Source organism: Dromiciops gliroides, chromosome 1 (assembly GCF_019393635.1).
Source record: "Dromiciops gliroides isolate mDroGli1 chromosome 1, mDroGli1.pri, whole genome shotgun sequence".
Classification (NCBI taxonomy): Eukaryota; Metazoa; Chordata; class Mammalia; order Microbiotheria; family Microbiotheriidae; genus Dromiciops; species Dromiciops gliroides.
Genome location: NC_057861.1, coordinates 697,542,803 through 697,565,940, shown reverse-complemented (window position 1 = coordinate 697,565,940; position 23,138 = coordinate 697,542,803). Strand labels below are relative to the sequence as shown.

General features: G+C 37.0%; 1 protein-coding gene across 5 annotated transcripts in view; it reads right to left on the bottom strand.

Moving 5' to 3' along the window:
• Positions 1–262: 262 nt before the first annotated feature.
• PTPDC1 (protein tyrosine phosphatase domain containing 1) overlaps positions 263–23,138 on the bottom strand; it is a 77,122-nt gene continuing 54,246 nt past the window's right edge. For 2 of the 5 annotated variants that reach the window (XM_043977328.1, XM_043977329.1), the window contains 8 exons: positions 15,658–15,829; positions 14,354–14,434; positions 13,984–14,102; positions 12,491–12,628; positions 9,706–10,952; positions 6,186–6,371; positions 5,045–5,155; positions 263–2,626 (listed from right to left, as the gene is read on the bottom strand). In XM_043977328.1, the coding sequence (XP_043833263.1) occupies positions 2,510–2,626; positions 5,045–5,155; positions 6,186–6,371; positions 9,706–10,952; positions 12,491–12,628; positions 13,984–14,102; positions 14,354–14,434; positions 15,658–15,829 (2,171 nt within the window). In that variant the 3' untranslated portion in view covers positions 263–2,509. Of the gene's footprint in view, positions 2,627–4,524; positions 4,569–5,044; positions 5,156–6,185; positions 6,470–9,705; positions 10,953–12,490; positions 12,629–13,983; positions 14,103–14,353; positions 14,435–15,657; positions 15,830–16,341; positions 16,912–23,138 lie in introns of those variants that run through there. The other 3 variants (XM_043977327.1, XM_043977326.1, XM_043977330.1) reach the window with 3 other exon arrangements.

The window sequence follows — 23,138 nt, the reverse complement described above, 5'->3', positions numbered from 1 at the left end:
AGCTTATTTAGACGGTGGATAAACAACATTGTCTCTGTGTTGATCAGTCTTTAACAAGGTACGGTTAAGATTGTGGATGTGTACACTATCTTGGTTTTTAACCTCAAATAATTATTTATTCTGTTACAGAACATTTATTCCCTTAAAGAAAATTTTATCCACTTTCCTGTCCCGTACCTTGAGCTTACCAGTGTCATCATGATGCACATTGTGATAAAAGACATCAGCAGACTAAGAAAGTACACTGACACTATTTGGGGTTCTAGTTTCATTTTTATTCAAATTAATACAATACTCATCTACAGCCTGATTTCTTTTAGCTAGTCATTTCTTTCAGGTCCTTGGCATATACTCATTTTCATGACTGGTTTACTTCTGCTTTTTAACCATAGGATACTAAAATAACATCAGGAATATATCATATTTGCTTTTCAATTTGAAATTCATATTGTGTTTGTAAATTATCATTTTTTGTCAAATGAGTCATGGTTGTCATTTGCCCATACATAGAGAGCATAGGGCTTACAATATTTTGGTTATAAACTTTATTCTTCTATAATCTTCTTATTACATTTGACTAAAACAGAGGTTATTTTTGGTTGTTCTCCCCACCCCTCAACTCAGGCACTTGAAAACGAGGAATTTTGGGAATGATTTGATCTTTATAAAATTACTATAATGTCCCCTCAAGAAATTTAACATCCAACAATTGAGTTAGTAATGGGGAAAATGATCATTTCTGATGAACAGTAGCTTGCTTAATTTGCAATATAAATGTTGGGAGGCATTTCAACACCACTATAATTCAATGAAGCTTTTCCTAAAATGTTCTTTATTTTAAGAGAGGTGATACTCCTCTCCCCCTTTCCTTGGAGGTGTTTCAGTAAATATCAATAAACTGAGGGGTACAGCAAGTTTCTCCAGGATGCCACTTCAACTCTTGTCTTTATTACTATGACTACTACTAACAATGCCAGCGACAACTGCCATTTCTGTAACTCTGACGGTTTGCTTTGCTGGGAACCAGGGCAGGAAGTCAACTTATACATAACATCTTTCAGCTGGTTACTGAAAACTGGAGTCTCTTTGGACCAAGTCTAATCTAATCTAATCCTCAAGCGATAGAATCTTATTTTAATAGGACAAACCTCTGGGCCGAAATGGTCCTGATGAGACGGGGTCCAAAGAGCTCCGGGCAGTAGCAATGGTATAGACGACAGTTCTAATAAGACAAGAGGGTTTTGCTGCTAAATTCCTTTTGATATCTCTTCCCCTGTAACTAATATTCTCCGTCCCATTATCATCTTAGTCTATTACCTCCTGTCTGAAGATACGGAAGTTTCCATAGTGGCACTAGGGGTTACAGATGGAGCTGGAGATGAGGCTGAGTAACCATACTTGTTACCATCTGCTGATCATGCTGGCTGGGGGCCAGTCTAGGACACTGAAAGACTCTTCTAGGATTCTATAATCCCAAAAGAAATTCCTGAACCACAGTTTTCTTTACAGTGAAAAATGTTTTAAACAGTCATGGGCCCACACATTTTATGAAAGCCTGGCTCTGTCTCTTACTCCTTAAATCAGTCAGTCCCTCATCCTATTTTCTTCTTAAAGATAATTTGAAGATAAGTGTGTAGTAGCTATTTGGCTAAGCAGTTACCCAGTACAGAGGAAATAAGGCTTTAGGTCCTGAGAATGGATACTGCCTTCCTGGGATGGCAAAGGCTGGTGTGCTGCAAAGTTCATCTGTGGTCCTGACAAATAAAGCTGATCTACTTTTCCCAGATACAAAATTACCAAACCAAATTACGTTCAATCTTTTAACATCAAATTACTTATCTTGGAAAAATATACCCTGAAATATTTTGCCATATTAAAAACAAAAGAGAAAAACTCAAACAAATGAAAAAAAATCCTTTAAAAATCTTGCAACAGAAATATCTCTAGTCACAGATATAAAATAACATTTCAAGACACTTGGTGACTTATTTAAGTTGTACGTCTGGAAGGAATGGCTATATAGTGTTGTTTTACTATTAAAGTATCTATTTTGTGAACTCCAAAGAGGGTTCAGTCATCAAGACAATTGCTTTGGAGAGTAGAGTTGGTTATCTACCACAATGTAAAACAAAAACATCAATGTAAACATCATGTACTTCAAATGTTAACATAACGACATTAGCTCGATTCACTAAATAAAAGGAAATGGCACTGACTTTATGGCAATTATTCAAACACAAAGATAAAGCTTGTGGATGGATTTTTTTCAGAATCAATAAATAGCCTCAAAATAATATACATAATACAAAAGGATATCACTTTAAATGAAATGCCACAATAAAGCCACAAAAAAGCAGCTCTTAAGAATTTCAACATATTCACATATGAACATAAATGTTATCAGGGTCTTCAAATTAAGTTAAAATAAACATTGAAGGGAGAAAAAGTAGCTGATTAAACAGATCCTTCTTGGGATCCACAGAAGACCCCCAACATAGAACTGTAAACATTAAGAGGTGTGTTCTGATCCTTCTTTTGTAATCTTTCTTTTTTCTTCTAATGCGTGCTTAAATATTTTTTTCAGGGTATGGTAAACCACTGGTCCATTTTCAGAATCAAAATTAATCTGGTAACAAAGAAAAATTATATTAATAGAGCTCATAAATTTTTTTCTAAGAAAGACCCAATGAAAGGAAAAAAATATTCTGCCCTTAAATTATTTGAGAAGATGAAAAAAAATGCTTTCCTGATCTTTGTCTAGATCTCACACAAAATTATATGCAATTCTTATAAAGTATAAACAGAATGAATTTCACAGATTCAGTTTTTTGGGGTTTTGGGGATTATCCCTGTGATCTTCATTAGAGGAGGCAGGTTGCCACAATGCAGATCAATCATCCTATGCTCCATAGCATCTACTCAGACCTTTTCAAGAATGGCTTGAAGCACTCTGAGGTGAAGTGACTTGGTCAGTACCTCACAACCAGTCTGTGACCGGTCAGAAGGGAATCTGTACACACTCATTTTTTTGGTTTTGTTTTGTTTTTCAGGGCAGTGAGGGTTAAGTGACTTGCCCAGGGTCACACAGCTAGTACGTGTCAAGTGTCTGAGGTCGGATTTGAACGCAGGTCCTCCTGAATTCAGGGCCAGTGCTCTATCCACTGCACCACCTAGCTGCCCCACGCAGTCATTTTTAATCGAGACCCGTATTAGAAGAGTTCTCTTGAAACAGCAAACATTTGGGTGGAAACTCAAAATCCAATCTAATATTTGGATGTTTAACATTGTACAGACAGCAGAGAAATGAATACGACTGAATGTATAGGCAATTGTTTACAGATTATGAATCAAGTATGATGTACTTTTCCTTCAGCTTAAACACTCCAAATGAAATAAAAGTTCCATTTTAACAACAATAACTTGTTTCTTGAACAAGACATTCCATGCCTCCTAATCTAGGCCTTTTCCCTGGTTGCCCCCATGTATGGGATCCTCCCCTTTTTCTTATCTAATCTCCATCTCCTGGCTTCCTTTAAGTCCCATCTAACATCCCCCTTTCTACAGGAAGCCTTTTCCAGTTCCTCTTACTTCTAGTGCCTTCCCTCTGTTATTTCCAATTTATCTGGTGTGTAGCTTATTCCCATATAGTTACTGGTATGTCGTCTCTCATTAGACTGTGAGTTCCTCAGACTGTCTTTTATCTTTGTATACCCAACACTTAACACAGAGCAAGCACTTCATCAATCTTTTTTTTTTTTAACTTTTTTTTTTTTTTGCAGGGCAATGAGGGTTAAGTGACTAGGCCAGGGTCACACAGCTAGTAAGTGTCAAATGTCTGAGGCTGGATTTGAACTCAGGTCCTCCTGAAATCCAGGGCCAGTGCTTTATCTACTACGCCAGCTAACTGCCCCCTTCATCAATCTTTTTTGACTGTTATTGACCATGTGGGCAAAGTCCATCTTCTTCCTCTCTACCTTCCCTTGTCTTCATTATTATTTAGTTTTGATTCAATCTTGTCTTGTTTGCCGTTATGATACAAGACATGACTTTCCATTTATAATAGGTAGTCTGAAAGACTTCTAAGGTTTATATATGAACAGAATAAGATAATGTTCTAGCTGGAAGGAATTTTGGAGATAAACTAAACTAATACAACCTCCTAAGTTTACAGATAAGAAAGCTTAGATCCAGAGAGGTTTAGTGATTTTCTCAGAGTTACTCAGTGACCTTGGAGAAGTTTCTTATAAAAACTGAGGGACACAGGTGTTTTTGGTAAAATTTTCAATTTTTAACAAGTAAATTTTTAAAATAAAAATATATAATCCTTGAAAGAATGGCTTATATTTTTCCAGATTTGTGCATGTATTCATTTAATACATATTCCCCCAAATATTGTTTAGAATCCATCTACCATAGAAACACCAAGGGTTTCCTTTTTTAAAAAATATTTTCAATATCAACCACTGGGGGGCACCAGATAATTTAATTGAGAGGTTTTTTCCCCTTTAATTCTGAGACTTTCACCTCTAAGTAGTTGAAGCAGCCTCCCCTTCAAACACAACAAGGATCTGTATGAAAAGGAAACAGTCTTTATTTTATGTTAAGATTTTCCAAGCCAAAATACAGTATTGCCTAATCAAGGTGAATATGAAATACTCAAAAAATAGCGCCTTGTTTCCCTCCAAGGCAGAACTGGCTCAACAAGATTCTCTGACTTCTGTTGAACACAGTATTTTCAACATATTTTCAAAACTCTAAACATCCAATTGCTTCTCCTTTAAACTAAAAAATAAATTCTTCTAAAGTTCTCTTAAAAGAAAAAACAAACCAACCCTAGCATTACTCCAAGGCTTTCCTAATGTCAGTTACCTATTTTTTGCCCCAAATTATGTAATAGTGACTACAAATTTTAAACACATTTTGTTGAAAATAAATATAACTAATGACAAACTCCTAAATTTCAGTTCAAATACCCTGTTACCCATTTGCTATGAGCTGAACAAAACTGAATTACTTGGCAGGGAGCAGGGGGAGTGTTATTTACCTTGGTGAAAGATTTAATGGCATGGGCAAGGAAGGCTTCCTCTATATCATCTGGAATTGTCTGCAAATTCACTACACAGTGCAAGATACAAAGAATAGTCTGGTGTTGTCCCTGTTTTAGCAAAAACAAATATAAGTTGTTTTCAAATCTTTCACAAGAAACAAATCATTAGAAGCAGAGATGTGAATAAGACTAAAACCAAATCTTATCTTGCAAAAAGTTAAAATAAGTCACTAGTATTATCTAGCTAGCATTATATCAGTCTTCAAGGTTTGCAATGTCCTTTACATATTAACCTTTGATCTTTACAACAGCTCTAGGAGGTAGGTGGTAGGTGGGCTATTATCCTCATTATACATGTGAAGAAGCTGAGGCTGAAAGATGTTAAGTGACTTGCTCAAGGTCACATAGCAAGTGTTTGAAGCTACTTTTGAGCTAAGGCCTTCATGATGGTAAGTCTTGTACTCTATCAACTCTTCCATCTGACTGTCTACATTAAATATATATTAGTATTTTTCAATGTAATTTGAAGATTATATACGTTTGACCAATAATGAGGCTGAATATTATATAAAAATTCCAAAAGAATGTGAAGATAAAAACAAACTATCCAGTTGAATGTACCTGAAACAGTCCTTGAGGGTGGAGATGTTTTCATTTTTGTCTCAGTGCCTGGCAAATAGTACTTTACACATAGTAGGTGCTTAATACATTTACAGAATTGAATAGAATTTTAAGTGTTTTCCCCCATGAATTTTATGACTTTTTCTCATTCTTATTTTTCCTAGGCCTTATTGTTTCCATTAAGCAATTATTAGTAGGTGGCATACCTGATATAGACAGTTAACCAGCAAATATGTCTGAAGTGCCAGTGTGATGAATCGGGTGCTATGATTAGGAAAGGAATTAAGGAGAAGACAGGAGAAATGGATTCAGAAGTAAAGAAACTGTCCTTGCCCCTCCTGGACATTCTCATTTCTTGGAGTAAACAGTATATGTCCAGTAAACAGCCAAAGGACCAGAGTCAGTTATTTGTGGGGGATGCCATGGAAGGGAGGCTTGTTCAGGTACCAGTGGTGTCTGAGGGTCTCTGAGGTGCTGTGACCAACAGTCAGAGAAAAGAACAAAAGGGCCGTGTTACCTTTTCTAGTAAGGAAAGTGCTTCTGAGGCTTCAGCACAGCTGCTGACTAACAGATCGACATCCTCTTTGGTTATAACAGGTTCCTTTAGTTGCTCTACCCAGGACCACATCAAGCCACACAGTATGAAAGGATCTCTTTCTCCACATATTTTTTCCCAAGCCCCATCTCGAGAATTCAGTTCTTTCTAAAAAAAGAAAAGAGGGGGAAAAAGGGAAAAAATGGCACTATTTGGCTGAAGTTTAATACTTACGTACTTGGATTTATCATGATGACTTCTGGAGCCTGGAGCAAAGTAAAAAAATGAAAGGCACCCTTCAAATCATCTTTGTAAGATAAATTCAAATAAATGAGTGGGCAGGAAGGACCTCAGACCTTGGGACATAAAATTCTATAGTGGGATACAAATTAGGACACCCTAACAGTGGACCCCATGAATTGGAATTGTGGGGTACCCTCCAAGCAGCCACAGAGGGAGGCAGGAGAATGAGAAGCAAGCTGCCATTGGAGGGGAGGAAGGTGCCCTAGGATTCCTTCTTATTTTAATTCATTCTTCTTGCTAGTTCGGTGATAAATTCAACTATTTCTACCTAATTGCTTTTAATATCCCCTAAATTTCATCCACAGGCTTAAGCCCAAAGGTCCCTGACCTTGCCAAATTATAGTTCTCTCTATATTCTTTGTTATTCTGATATCTGTTTATTAGAGGCTTTCACAAAAAGAAACTGTTCCTTTTGTACTTAGAACCCAGGAGAGTATCACATTTCTCGTAATGGAATTCATAGTGAAAGAGTATTAAAAATAAAGTTTGTATAAATTACAGTGGGATTTATGGAATAGCTTTGAGTCTGAATAAAAATAGTGTTAGCTTACATTTATGAAGTGTTTCAATGTGTCGACTAACAACGCACTGGAAGTGAGTGTAGGAGATCTTTGTCTACTAAATGGTTTTTTTTAGAATAATAATCTAATGTTGTTGTTGTTGTGGTTTGTCCTTTGTTCTTGAAGAAGACCAGGACATCACTTGCAGTGGAGTGGGTTTAAGTGAGGCAGGCCTGTGCAAAGTCACCAGCCTAATTTTCCCTTCCAGAGCCATCTGGGTCCAGTGGCAAGATATACATCAGTATATCTGGCCCCAGATGTTTAAGGTGATTGGGGTTAAGTAACTTGCCCAGGGTCACACAGCTAGCAAGTATCCGAGGTTGGATTTGAACTCAGGTCTTCCCAACTTCAGGGCCTATCAAGTCTATCCACTGTGCCACCTAGCTGCACAATATAATCTAGTAGAACATGATGAAAACCACACTGTATTTTCATAGGATGAAAACAACTTGAAGACTTCGACAAAAACTACATAAATCTGGAAACAATCTAATATATCTTATTGCATTTGGGAGCTATGAGTGGGGGTAGGGAATGGAGGGGATCACATAAGAAATAAATGATACACAAATTTCAATATATATTTTTTTCTTTCTTTCTTTTTTTTTTGCGAGGCAATGAGGGTTAAGTTACTTGCCCAGGGTCACACAGCTAGTAAGTGTCCAGTGTCTGAGGCCGCATTTGAACTCAGGTCCTCCTGAATCCAAGGTTGGTGCTTTATCCACTGTGCCACCTAGCTGCCCTCAATATATTTTTAACAGCATCCAAATATATGTTTTATAGATAAAATGCAGTCTTACAGTACTAGGTTCTTTAATTACTCTCAAACTTTCCAATTAATTTTACTCATTTGCAATTATTTAGTCTAATCTATCATTCTCTTTATTCTGTACTGTATAGGTAGTGATGAATCTAGAGCCTATTTAGTAAAATAGAGATAAAATAGCAGTTTCCAAAGATTTAAATCAACCAAAAGAACCCAATGGTTATTTCTACCCAAATTGGCAAATTGAGTATAGTACTGATATATTCTAAAGTCTTTTGAAATAGAACTGGATTTGTGTTAGCTAAAAGTTTATTATTAAATCCATAAAAATATGTCAAGCACCTTGACCTTAGTAAAAAAAAAAAAACAAAAACATTGTTATTCTTTGGAAATACTTTTTTAAAAAATCACAATAAATTAAAATTTTCTTTGAACAGAAGTGACTTCTCTCCCTTACTTCTCTTCAGTTCAAGAAAAGACTAATTAGATCCTGAAACAAAGGAAATAAAAACACTCAAAGCTTATTTTCAGTGGGGTGTCAATGCCATGTAGCCTTGTTTCTGGAAAATCTTTCCATAATTGTTCCCAATCCCTAAATTTCTCTGGGGTCATGGTGTCACCTAAAGAAATAATAAGCAATGAGGCTAAAGGAAAGAAATATGGGCATTCTAGGCAATACCAAAGTCTCACACAGTGACAAGAATAGGAAATAAAGAGGAGTCTATACCTAAAACGCTTCAATGATTAATCTGTTAAGATGGTTATTCATATAACCAAACAAAGAAATTGTCCTTCTAATGAATGAAGAAAGCTTCACTTGAGCAAGTGCTTTCTTCCCCATCAGTTTTTATGAGTTCTAATTTAATTATTAATGTGTTTTGATGAGGCCACCCACTGAGGTCATGCCTCTTTATTTCTGAAGGCTAGGTATATAAAGTGATATGGACACTTTCAAGCAGAATGACATACATATACTTAGTACAGTACCTTGCAAATAGGAAGCACTTAATAAATGCTCTACCTACCTATTTATCGATTTAACTTAGCAATTTAAAGAGTGTTCTTGACATTAATAAGTAGCCCTACTTATGAAAAGCAGCTGTATTAAAGAATGATTTACATCACACTGACCCATAAGCTAACAAATCAGGCTAATGTGTTTCAACATCAGCGGGCTTTTGTTACCAAATGTTTGTAGTTACATTTTAGAAATTTAAAATTTGCATTATAAAAGTTTACAGAGGGGCAGCTAGGTGGTGCAGTGGATAGAGCACCGGCCCTGGAGTCAGGAGTACTTGAGTTCAAATCCAGCCTCAGACACTTAACACTTACTAGCTGTGTGACCCTGGGCAAGTCACTCAACCCCAATTGCCTCACTAAAAAAAAAAAAAAGTTTACAGAAAAGAATAAGCTAAGTTCAAAGTCAAAATCCCAGATAAATTTTAAAAAGGAAGGGTCCTTCTTCTGAAAGCTTAATTTACCTTCTGAGTATTGGGGGTGACCCAGCCCCTTGTTTCTTGCTATAGCAGGTTTTGAGTGCACTATAGAGGATGTCTACCTGAAGGCCTAGAGTAAGAATTTGCCTGTTAGTTGAATATCTTTATTAACTTACTCAAGACTTGTGTTAATGGGTACCAGAAAAAAAATTATGTAATTTTTGCAAGGCAGAACCTAATGAACACAAAATAAACCTAAATCTTCACATCTTCTATAGCTGACCTCAAATACCACCATGTCTTTTAGTCAATATTAAGCATGGTCAATTAGTTTCCCAAACTCAACAGGGGATTTGGAGGGATTACCTAGAACTCTAAAGGGAATTTTCTCTGATGCTATATTTATAGCATGTAGGTAAGAAATAAGATAAAAATACCTGCCACATTTCCACCTTCTGTTTCATTTCTGCCTCTTCTGTAAATCCATTCAAGTTAGCCAGGGCTTTTGCTGCCAACACTCTTCGTGCTTCGACGTTCAGTGGCATCACTTGTGGTGGGCCATTACTTTCATGGCTTTCAGATCTGACAAAGTGTTCTGCCCCAGGAGCTATGTCACAGCTCTGAGGGACACAGTAATTCCCACCACAAGCCATGGGAGCTTGTCCCCAATTACTGCCAGGCTCATACCTACAGTGGTCAGCTTTCTGGGGCAGGCTGCCCGGTGCCTTGGGTGTATTTGCAACCTTGGCTTTGACTGACTCCCCAGTGTTGTGCACACCTGAAAAACCTGAAGAAAAGGTTCTACTCCGCTGGACTTCCTTTGGAATCTTTCTCCTATGGAAGAGTGGCGACCCCTCATCTCTGGAGTCTTCTAAACCACTACATTTGGGCTGATTCCAGAAAGAAAATGTATTGCGGACCAAAGCTTCTTTACTAATGTCCAGCAGAGGCGATGGCTGAACACATGTGTGGCTTGAGTGCTGCTGCTGCTGCTGCTGCTGCTTGAGGTTACAGCACAGAAGCACTTGGGTAGGCACTGTCCATGGAGTCTCTCCCTGCTCCAAAAGAAATTCAGCTCGTTTTAAGTCTGAGTCACTATAGCTGAGCCGTCTTTTCAGATGAGTCAGAGGCTGAAGGCATTCAACATTCCGCCTCTTCCAAAGAGGATCAAATTCATGTTCACTGGAGAAAACAGCATCCTGGTTCTCAAAAGCTACTGTCACTGCTGAGGGGGTGAATGGAAGAGATGCGTCATTCTCATGTCTCATTAACTCTTTATCCAGCTGCATTGTGACCATCTCCGAAACGGTCTTTTCAATTTCAGCAGAGAGATCAGGTACCTTTAAGATGTCCTCCTTTGCCACTTGTCTGTTTTCAGCTAAGTCCAAAAGCAATTTGCAAACCAGATGAATAATTTTTGGCACATGCTTTAGAAGTCGAGCTTCATAACCATGAAGTAAATGACGCTGGCGAATTAGGTACTGTGATAAAGTAACAGCATGTGCTTTGGGCTCACAGCAAGAAAAAACATTGCGGAGAGGAATCAAAAACTGAGTGAACTCCCTTACACATAATAACTGGCCTCTTGTTTGGATTGAATTTGGCCTTTTTGCCCGAACAAAAATAATCGCTTGATCGGCACTCATTCTTGTTGCGAAAACTAAATAACAAGCTATTAAAACACCTAAAAAAGTGAAAGAAGAGGATTATTAACGTGTGAAAACTTAACTATTCAATTACCATATTTTGTTGATTTAAAATTTAAATAATATATTCAAAAGGGATCTATGGATGTGAGCATTTCAAGGATAATTTAGAGTTATAATTGGAACTCTATATGTAACATACGATGATAACTAAAAACATATAGTTATAAATGTTGGCCTTTTACTACTGACATCAAATAATTATGGTTGGTATGACTGGAAGCTAACAAAACCACTGGGGAATAATGGTTACATTATTCTTTATCTTCTCATTTCTTCCCCTAGATGGAGAGATTTATCTCTTCCCCATCTGATTTAGACTTCTGCTACTGTTGCTCAGGATCTTCAGCTCCAGTGTCTCTTCTTTAGGGTCTACTGATTCTGTCCATGTGATAATTCTATGCCCCTGGATCCCTGCCCTTTCCACTTTACCACGGTGTTCAGACATTCCACTTTCTAACCCTTCCCACGCTTATCACTTCTTCTGGATTAGTCACATTCCCAGCCCACTTTCTCTTTCCTGACCATTAGGCAATCTTGTGCTTGTCCCCATTTTATTTCTTTGTGGAACAGCGCATTGCTCAACTTTTCATAATACATTTTTCTCAAAAAACATACATGTTTCTTGACCCCACATAATGCTAACACTATTCTGAAAAGGAGAAAACAAATTACTGTGATTCCTAATGTTCTATGAAACTGTTTTAACTGTGTGAGACAAACTTTACAACAGGAACAGTCTGTTAATCTTTATACACAAACCTTTTATATCCTGTGTCAAAAATATGCCCTTAAAGCTACTTGCTATGGATCTGATCAATTCAGACTGTCCTGAAGGCATGATTATGGGTGGTGCCCATTTCACACCCTAATAAAATCAGAGTCTAGTGCAAATGTTTTCTCTCCCCTCTGCTACCAGGTGCTGCTAAAGTATTTTAAGTACAATTATTGATTGGTTCTTGGAGTAATAGCATCTCATAAAAAAAAATTCTCATTCCCAGAAAACACCATGGGGCCATGAAGACATTTACAAGGGAAGTTATGTTTTCAAAGAGGCCCGTTACAAAACATAAACTTTTCATATACCAGAGAAAGTGAAGTAGCTCTTCTTTACAGGAAGAAATAAATGGTTAGTGATTTAGCTTATTCTAGACCTACAGTCCTTTATTGCAAAAAGTAAGCTCTTAGCCAAGCCATTTAAAGACATCATCAGGCTCATTCTTATGAAACATTTACTCTGGTCATTTGCAGAGTTAGAATATTGGGCAGTCTTCAAAGCAAAGAGCCTGTCTTGAGGGAGTTTTATAAGTACTCAGAGAGGTCCCAAAGTTCCAGATTTTTTGGACAGTAAAATTATACTGAGTGCATCAAATATCATCAATTTACCCTTTAGACAAAATGTAGTAAAAAATATGGAAGAATTCTTAAAAAATATGTACTTTCTATACTAAGAAAAATCACAGTAATATCTATATGGATAACTGTAGAACCATAACATCCACTGACATAATTTTACCTGTTCGACCAAGCCCAGCATGACAATGAATAGCTACTTTCCCTTCCTGTAAGGCAAATGTCATCACCTTCACCATATCTAAGATGGTCGTAAGAGATGCTACACCATAGTCCTTCCATCCGAAATTGTAGAAATAAACTAAAAAAATGAAAGAAGGGGGGAAAATAAACTTATAGGAAATAATACATATGAAGATTTCTGATGAAAATTAGTTAAACCAGAAAAAGTATTTGTACTCACATGTTGTCTTTCTGTAGTAAAACCAAGGACTCTTAGAGGTGGAAGGGAACTTAGAGGGTATTGAGGCTAACTCCCTTAGTAAATATGCTGCTCAAAATGTTGATAGTTTTTTGTCCTGCTTAAGACATGCCCTATTGCAATTCCAAAGGACTCATGATGGAAAATGCTATCCAAAGCCAGAGAAAGAACTAATGTAGTCTGAATGCAAATAAGTGCTATTTTCACTTTATTTTTTATGTTTTTTTTCCTTTAGGTCTGTTTCTTCATTCACAACATGACTAATATGGAAATGTTTTACATGATTGCACATATATAACCTATATCAAGTTGCTTATTCTTTTTGGGAAAAAATTTGGAACTCAAAATTTAAAAAAATATTAAAATTGTCTTTACAAGTAACTGGAAAAAAACAGAATATGATTTAAAAAGACATGTACTATCGAAGCTCTGTTGGAATAACTTAGGGAAAGGTAGAACTATGAATTTAACAAGTGAAGTGATTCATACAAAAATTACTAAGCTGTAGGTAGAAAATGTTCTATGCTATCTTAGCATGAAAACAAAGGGACTAATAAGAAACCACCTAGTATAAATCTAGACAGCTAGCAGGTACAGTGGATAGATTGCTGAGCCTGGAGGCAAGAAGACTTATCTTCCTGAATTTAAATCTGGCCTCAGACGCTTACTAGCTGTGTGACCCTGCTCAAGTAATTTAACCCTGTTTGCCTCAGTTTCCTCATCTGTAAAATGAGCTGGAGAAAGAAATGGCAAACCACTCCAGTCTCTCTGCCAAGAAACTCCCAAATAGAGTCACAAAGCGTTGGACAAGACTAAAACAAGTGAACAACAAAGTATAAATCTAGATTTTATTTCTACTTGGAGCAAATCTTTTTTAAAAAATTAAGTAGTTGTTACATGCAAACCTTGAAGAGCATGCAATTTTGAGCCTACATTTCTGCCAGTTTTAAGCAGTCTACCTTCTAGTTCTCTGAGTAAAAACACAATAAATGTATCTTTATGGTAATTGTGGTTGTTGGCTTTAATGGGTTTAGCCTAAATACATCTCATGTAAAAATGAGCTTGGGCTCCAACAGCAGCACCCCAAAGACAGAAGCATTTATTTTCCTTTTTTCGTGAGATCTTGTTACAAGCAGCATTTCCCAAGTTTCTCTTAATCGAGGAACATAACAGCAAAGATTCTGTAAACATTATATTTGCTAATTAATGAAGAAAATCAGCAGGAATTAACTTACTGCCAGCTTCCATGAAAGCTTCAGGAAGGTAAGTGAAGCCACTTTCTGGTTCTAGTGTGTTCCCACAGCTTGCATGCTCTCCAGGTCGCTGAAGGTTAATTATTGTTTTTATGCCATAGCTTAAGGAGAAAATAAATTTTTTATATTGTGATCTGGTATTTCTTTGCAGCCCTTATTCATATATTAACAACAGTAAACACTTGTAGCTTTAATTTCTCGTTTGTTTGAAATGAAGCTCCTGACCACCTACTGTAGAAATGAGAACATCTTTTTAACCTTCTTCACAATTTAGATTTTATACATCACATATCAAAACTGATGTTGGTGGCAAATTAAGGGACCTGAATTTATAAGCAATAAGGTCATATACCTTTGAAACTGTTCAATGATGTTGTACTTTTCAATTAGCTCAGTTGATGGTCGAGCCATTGCAAGTATGTTATCTGTGACCCTGGAGAGGCAAAAGGAAGACATTTATTAAATGCAGAGAACCCAGCCAGAGATATAGTACAACCCCCTCATTTTCCCAGCTTCCCCCCCCCACCTCAATCAGGAAAGAATCTACCTACACAAATCTGTTTTCAGTTTTATGTAATGATTAGAAAAGGACAAAATGTACCCGGATCTTAAATTTTGGCTTCATAATATCCTGGGGAAAAGGGAGAACAACCACCTGAGAAACCTTTCCTGTGATCAAAGCTTTAAAGGTAGAAGGGACCTTGGAGGTTGTCTGTGCTTCTCTGAGAGGTCAGGGAAGTGGTTTTCTGACTCGGGCCCCAGAGCTCCAGCCACCCCACCAGGCTGCCTCTCATGCTTCATCATATCATGTTCTTTACAATGAAGTTATCACTGAGAGGAGCTGAACAAAATTCAACATAGGAAAATACAAATTTACAAGACAGAGAAGACAGGGAACAAATACATAGTTTGCAAAAGATTCATTGCCTTACAAATGATTCACCATAAGAATCCTTGAAGGATGCTCCTGCAGTCCATATGAGCTATGCGTTTTATAGAAGTTCTTCAGTAATGTAGCTAATGCATAGAGCAAGGTGTGATTATCCAACTTACTATCTACACACACACAAGAGCAGTAAGTAGCAGTAATTAATGTTACTCACATAGAGTAAAAAACACTACCAACTCTGTCAGCGTGTTTAGACATCTATTCAGGGATTAACATGATCTGACCTTGCAGTAGCACTTTACAATGATGATTTCATTTGATCCTAACACCACCTCTATAAGGAAGGTGATGAAATTATTTCCAGTTTATAAATGAGGAAGTTGCAGCTCAGAGAAATTAAGTGAGTGGTAAAACTAGAACCTGACCCTAAGACCTCTGACTTTAATCAAATGCTTTCTCTCCAGTAGGTCAAGCCATTTTCAATGAGAGGAGTAGAAAAATTCCATGAACTTGGAAATAATAGTAATATCCAATAAAATCCATTATTTCAAGGGTTAAAACATGAACTTAGGACAGAGCTCAGGATTTTATAGAATTCCTATCTAGACATTGGTAATATTACCAATGATTTAATAAACAAAGCGAACTTGACTCCTAATGTCTCTAAACCTTTATACTGTAAAACTACAATCGTGGTTATGGTTCTATCCCGGCAGTCATGCTGCTTCTTCAATGACAGCTTTGGGAAGGCTAGACCACCACATTACCAGGAGGAATAAATCCCTCTGATGGCTTGTTCCTGCTCACTCCAGCGTGCTGGATTCTCATACTTGCAGGCTCGACCACCACATGCCATTGAACATGCCACATGTCCAGGAATAACATGTCGCAAACGTTCCCCAACTTTAGTATATTTTGGAGTTGGACGTCGTGAACTTCCTACAAAACCAACAAGAGAAAAGGTCACATTATGATAATACCTAAAAGATTCATGTGTTAGCTCATGAAATGACATAGCAACATGGAAAGTAAGACTGATTTTATTTCAACACTTAAGAACATCAGTTGTTTCTTAATTATGTTCCTTTCACTTGAATGTATGACAGTCTTTCTATTACAGGGCTTTCACCACAAGTTATTGCCATAACCTCATTCAGACTGTCATTTAAGGAAAATTAAAAAAAAACAAACAAACAACACAACCCATGAGATGTTTTACATGAGATTGAGCTCAGTTCAGGAAATATAATTAGTAATAAAGTCTACAAACATGCTACAAACTATTCCATCACTTTCTCATAAATCCTTTTAAAATACTTACATAAAAGACAATAAGAATTACATGCAATCAACACTGAAAGCTAAAATTTTATATACACAATACAGCACCTAAGCAAAGCATGCAAACTGAAATACAAGGGTGTTGGTCATCTAAGTGAAAAAGGCTTTACTTTTTCTTTCAGGAAAAGTTGAATTTATCTCTGCACTGCTGACAGAAGATATAGCCACCATAACCCGATGAGAAGATGAAGAAAGCACTTCTATAACTGAATTCCGCCGTCTCTGGTGCAAACGAAGCAAAGGATCAGAAGTAGAGTGCCTTCGACCTTGGAAAAAAGTGCTCAGAAAATTCACAGCCGAAAGCCTCCTAGGCGAACCCTGCATTGTCCCCCTTGCTATGGTCTGATCACACTGTTGAAGCAAGTGTATATGAAACCAACTTGCTGAATGATGAAGTTACACAGAGATATGTGCATCATTCCGTATGATCTAATAGTGATTCAGGATAGGCTGACTGGTTTCCATAGTGACAAACAATGAAACCACTGATTCCCATGAGCTCTGTGGAAGCAAAATCCTATATGAATGGATTTAGTTTTAGACAAATTGCTCAAATGCTAATAAGAATAATTTGTATTTCAAACTGAATATGCACAAATTAGCATTACTTTATTTTGCTTCTTGCACACACTGAAAAGATTTAATAAGAAGAAAAATACAGATGACTGTTAGGGGGCTTGTGCAAAAACCATTAGAGGTAGAAGGGACATTCAAGATGATCTCATCCATGCTATCATTTTATAGATGAGAAAACTGAGGGCCTGAAAGGTAAGATAACTTGTCCAAGGTCACCTTAAGTCAGGTGTCTGAGCTGGGATTTTGAGCCTAGATACTGTAAAGAATTTAGAAATCATTTAACATACTGATTTTTATAAAATTTACATTTACTAATATTTATGTAAATACACATATTTTCCCCTTTTCTTTAAACCATATGTTTTTCTCTCCCTTATTTTACAATGCTAAAGAACCATTTTTTCTGCTGACCCCTCAAAAAGAATAAAGAAAAATCCACTAGAATCAATAAAATATACTAAATAACTTGGGCAACTGACTCATGGATCATTTGTAGGGATGACAGGAGTACGGATTTAGAGCTATAGGGAACCTTAGAAATCATCTTACCAGCCTCTTAATTTTATAGGTAAAGACAGTGAGGCCCAGAGACTTATCTCTGGTTAAGTGACTTACCTAAGGTAACAAAGCAGCAGCATCCAGATTTGAACCTAGATTTCCTAACTCCAAATCCTGCACTCTTTCCACTGTGCCACACAATAATTAATAATGGCATTTCTTTAACACAAAGACATCCCAAGAAAGGGAAAAGGACCTATTTGTACAAAAATATTTACAGATGCTCTTTTTTATGGTAGAAATCAAAGGGATGCCCATCAGCTGGAGAATGGCTAAACGAGCTGTGGTACATGATTGCAATTGGGATAATATTGTACTATAAGAAATGACAAGCAGGATGATTTCAGAAAAACCTGGAAAGACTTACATGAACTGATGCACAGTGAAGTAAACAGAACCAGGAGAATGTTGTACACAGTGACAGCAATATTGTTTGATAAAGAACTGTGAATGATTTAGCTGTTCTCAGCAATAGAATTATCCAAAATAATCCCAAAGGACTAATGACGAAGCATCCTATCTGCCTCCAGAAAAAGAACTGATATTGATTGAATATAGATTGAAGCATGCTATTTTTCATTTTCTTTCTTTCTTTCTTTTTTCTTTTACTTGAGTTTTCTCATGCAAAATGACTATCATGGAAATGTTTTGCATAATTGCATATGGATAACCTATATCTGATTGCTTACTATCTCAGGGAGGGAGAAAGGAATAGAATTTGGAATTCCAAACTTTAAATAAAAATGTTAAAAATTGAAAAAAATGGTATTTCCTTGACAGAGTTCCTCACTAAGCACCCTGATTCAGTTATAAACATATGTTAAGGTCAAAATCTGAAAGGTTGTAAATATGAGCAGTGTAGACTCAGGTATTGCTCATTTTTTCCCTTTTCAGAAAAGAGAGAAGGTAATTTTTGTTTTTGATGTGATGTTAATAGTGTAGTCAAATATGCAGAATAATTTTCTGCTTTTGCCACTGAACTGAGAAAGATACTAAAACAATACCTCCTTAATTTAGATAGACACATATCCATTAATCCCCTAAGCATTACATTTTTAGGAACTAGAGGAGAGGGAAGCTAAACATTTGATAACCCTAAGATGATAAAGATGTAATGAAAGAAAAAAATTTACAATCACCCCTGAAAGAATAGTCCTTGGCTTTTTCTTCATGGAATCCCAGAGTTGCATGGCACTTCAGAAGTCACCTATAGTCAACACATATATGTCTAGGACTCCCTACTCATATGTCTAATGAGTATCCAACCAACATCTTGTTAAGACCTTAAGTCCTAGGAAACCTTTTACTTCATGTAGTAGAACATGGGATCATAGAGTTAGAGGTAAAAGGACCTTCAATTGTCATTCTAGTGAAACTCCTCATTTTACAGATGAGGGAACTGAGGCTCAGAGAGGTTGTAACTTTCTCATTTTTGTGTGTGTGTGTGTGTAGGGGGGAGGGAATGGGGGTTAAGTGACTTGCCCAGGGTCACACAGCTAGTAAATGTTAAGTGTCTGAGGCCGGATTTGAACTCAGGTACTCCTGAATCCAGGGCCAGTGCTTTATCTACTGCGCCACCTAGCTGCCCCGGTTGTAACTTTCTCAACGTGATACAAATACAGGTGGTAAGTAGCAAAATTGTGATTTAAACCAAGGTCTTCTGACTCCATTCTTTCCAATGTACCACACTGCCTCTCAGTATAAGGTTATATTCTGTTTTCCAACATAAAAAGTGTGGGGATATATTGTCCATTATCTGCTTCACACTGAAGAATTCCCCATCTCCTTTTCTTATAAAAAAACAGGAGATAAAGAGTCCATTTGAATGCAAAAAGATATGCAAGATAATTTAGAAAGTATAGTTATATGTAGTTATCCATTTTTGATTAGCCAAGAAACATAGTTCTTTGACAGAAACCTTAAGGAAACAGACTGAAAGCACTTGGATCAGGGAGGGTGCTTTCCCCTAAACTAAAAAAACTTATAATACACATTATAATTGATAATAGATATGACCTGAAAGAGGCACTATCCCATCTCCCTACCCAACACTGTTCAAGGACATAAGATGAGTAAGATGTGATCTCCCCATCCTCAGAGAGCTTACAATTTAGATAAGTCATATACTAATAGTTACCATACAAGAAAGCATGGAAAATTCAGAGAGAGAGAAAAAAATAATTGCTAACGGAGTTCAGGAGAGGTAGCTATTGTTTCTGATAAAGCGGCTGAGTCAAATACCTTTATATGAAAAATATTTCTTATGAACTATCCTCCATTATTAACTATGCCTACCCTCTGAGACTACCCCCAATTTATCCTGTCTGTATCTTGTTTCTACAAAGCTGGTTGCATGTTGTCTTCCCCATTAGACTGTGAGCGCCTTGAGAGCAAGCACTGTCTTTTGCCTTTCTTTGTCTCTTCAGAATGTGGTCCAGTGCTTGGCAGATGGTAGGAACTTAATAATATTTGTTGTCGGACTCCATGAGCACTCTAGAACAGCAGTGTAGCAAAGAAGATGGGCTTTTGAAGGCTATGCTAGTGGAACATAAGCTCTACTAGGTTCTACCAAGCGGGAAAGGCTTCAAGTACTGTTCCAGTGAATGACTGTCTAAGACTAGGTAGTTAAGTTTGGAAAAACTTAGTGACATCAAGTTGAACACTAGGTGATGAGTCATTTTAGTTAAAATGACTCCTGAAAAGAGATCAATTAAAAGTGGTTCCATGTAACATTCTTCTTCTTCTTCCACTGTGATGGTGGGAGAGTATCAGAAAAGTGGGTAGAGTGTGCTAAGAATCCATTTTTAGACTACCGAAAAACATTCATCTAAATTCTGGCACTATCATTGTATGAACTTTGTCCAACAGCCAACAAATGGATAAACCAGCTAAGAACTGGATCATTTTCATATTGAAAATATTGCTTTAAATGAATCCAGAAGACATAATGAAGTTGCAACTAAATGGAAAAATAGCTCACAGGCTCTTCAATTAGAGACAAATAAAGGAATTGGTTTAATCATATGCCCAAATGTAAAACAAATATTTCACAGAATACTTGGCTCATCTCTCTTTGTAGCACTCAAAATGAGTACTAGCATACAGAGCACTATGAAAAAAAGTACAGAAGATGAAGATGAGGAATTTTATGAACAACTTGACAAGACCCTCTAAACAAAGTCAGCATTTACCTTAATATTCAGGGACTTTGATATTGTAAAAATATTTTAACTGGGCCTTAATCCGTGGACTCCTGGCTGGCTACCTGACTGCTTTTAATTTAGTATGGGCTGTTTATAAATTCCTCCACTGCTTCTCCCAAATTAATAAGCAAATACCTCTTTTTAAAATTAAAGCACAAGGGTTTATTTATAAAAATAAATGTAAGAGATAAGGGTAAAGAAATGCAAAGTATACAACCTGAAACCTCGGCCAAAACGGACTCTCCACTTTCTCTTTTTCTCTCCTGCCACCTGCGCTTCTCTCCCAAGCTGAGTCCCCCCGCCCCACCTTTCACTGTCAAGCCACACCTGCAACTCTCTTAGCATCCCCGTGTCTCCTTTTTCCATAGCATCTCCCTCTTCCAGCGTTCCCCTTCAGTTCCTCCTCTCTCACTGTCCCATGCTCCTTCTAACTGAAAAGCCCCACTCCATAGCATCCTCAGTACTTGCTCTTCTTTCACTGTCAGCAGCACAGCATCTCTACCTACATCTTTTTTTTTTCTTACTACCCCTGCTCCTGAATATAAACCCTTCTTTCTCACTGGACCCTTGGGCCATGCCATGCCCACGCCAAGCTAATTTGCTGGCCGCTTCCAGGGTGGCGGGGGAGGGAGGGGGGGGGCTCCTCGAGGGGCTTGTGCCTCCCCCCACCATGTGCGCCAAGCCATGCCCAGGGCCCGGGGTTTTTGTCCAAACCCCTGCAGCTAAAACAGGAGGGTGGCTCCATTCAGGGAGCCTGAGGCTAATTTTAATGCTTACAATATGAAGGTTGACATGGTATATAAACAAGCACTTACTAAGTGATTATTATATGGCAGGCATTGTAATAAATGATGAAGACACAAAGAACGACAAAAACACTGTTTTTGACCTTTAGGAGCTTATATTCTAATATAAGAAAACAACATGAAAATAACTGTGCAATAAGATATACACAGAGGGGAGGGCGGAGAAAATATGCTAAAATATAGTTTATATGAGGTTCTTTCCCTCTATTCAGGAACTCCTTGAGGTTATAGGCTTTAAGTATTACAGGGTCAAATTTCCACTGCTAGACATATATCCAAAAGAGGTCAATGACAAAAAGAATTACTCCATAGACATGACATTGCTTATAGTAACATTTTTGATAGGAGCAAAGCTCTGGAAACCCAGAAGATGCCCATCATTTAGGGAATAGCTAAACCAATAGAAGTACAGGAATGTAAAACACTATTACTCTGCTATAAGACAGCATAAGTATGATAAATACAAAGAAGCCAGGGAAAGAAAGAAACCAATACCTAATGATGTAAGCAGAACATGGAAGTCAATTTTGCAGTGACTATGACAATGTAAACAGGAAACAATGGGAAGAAAATAATCAAAACTGAATGCTGTGATATAATGACCACGCTTGGTTGAAAAGAAGAGATATGAGAAGGCACCACCTCTCTTTTCTTTGTGGAGGTAGGGAACTATGGATGTGGACTGCTACATACATTGTCAGATATGTGAGTTAGTTTTGTTAAAACTGGATTTTGTTTTGTTTTTACTCTTTTATGTTTAGTTACAGAGGATTGCTTTGGAAGGAGGGAGAGTTACACTGAGAAATGTAGGTGATATAAAAATTTAAAAATCAATAAAATTATTTTAAACATATAAAGCATGGTGTGTAGAATGGAAAACAACATTCTGGATGTGGTCTGAGCTGGCAGAGTTTCTTGTTTGGTGTGCAAGTCCTCTCAATAGAGCCTAAGACCTTCAGCACTGTCGGTGCTTCCTCTATTCATGGCCACGCCAAGAGTATGTGGACGGCTATCAATATGTGGGAGGATCGGCACAAGTGGCGGGAGTGCTCAGGGAAATAAGATCTAGTATCAGCTACCAGCTGCCCACCTATGAACTATAAGTTTCTAAAGCATAAGATCCTATAAAAACCACCCAACTTACTTCCAAGGGGTTATTTCCTATTTCTAAGAGTACACAAATATTACCCTTGTGCTTTCCTGATTCTCATCAGTCTTTTTTCAGAAGTTTTGTGGTTATGTCTATGCTCTTTGATGAGAAATTTGGTGTGAGATTATTCTGGGTGGATGCTAATGGTGAATACATTAGAATTTTGCACATACTAATTTCAATTTAAATTAGAATCTTAAAAATAGTATACTTATGATCTGCTTAGATAAATATCAGTAGATAAAATTATTTAATTTCTTTTTAATTATTTGTATATTATAATGAGATGTAAGTAATTTTGTAAAGATTTGACTTTTTCTTTTCTTTTTTTAAATTAAAAGAAGTTATGCAGCAATCCTATTTTTAGGGTAATACCTTAAGAAGATTAACAAGAGAAAATAGCTGTACAAAAATATTCATGGAGGCATTATTTGTAATAGTAAAAAAAAAAAAAACTAGAAAAAAATCTATGTGCCCAACAAGTGGGAAATAGGGTAGTATTGGGGATAGAATGCTAAACTGGAAGTCAGGAAGACCTGGGTTCAAATTCTACCTCAAATAATAATGATGATGATGGCCAACATTATCTCATTTGATCTTCCAAACAACCTGGG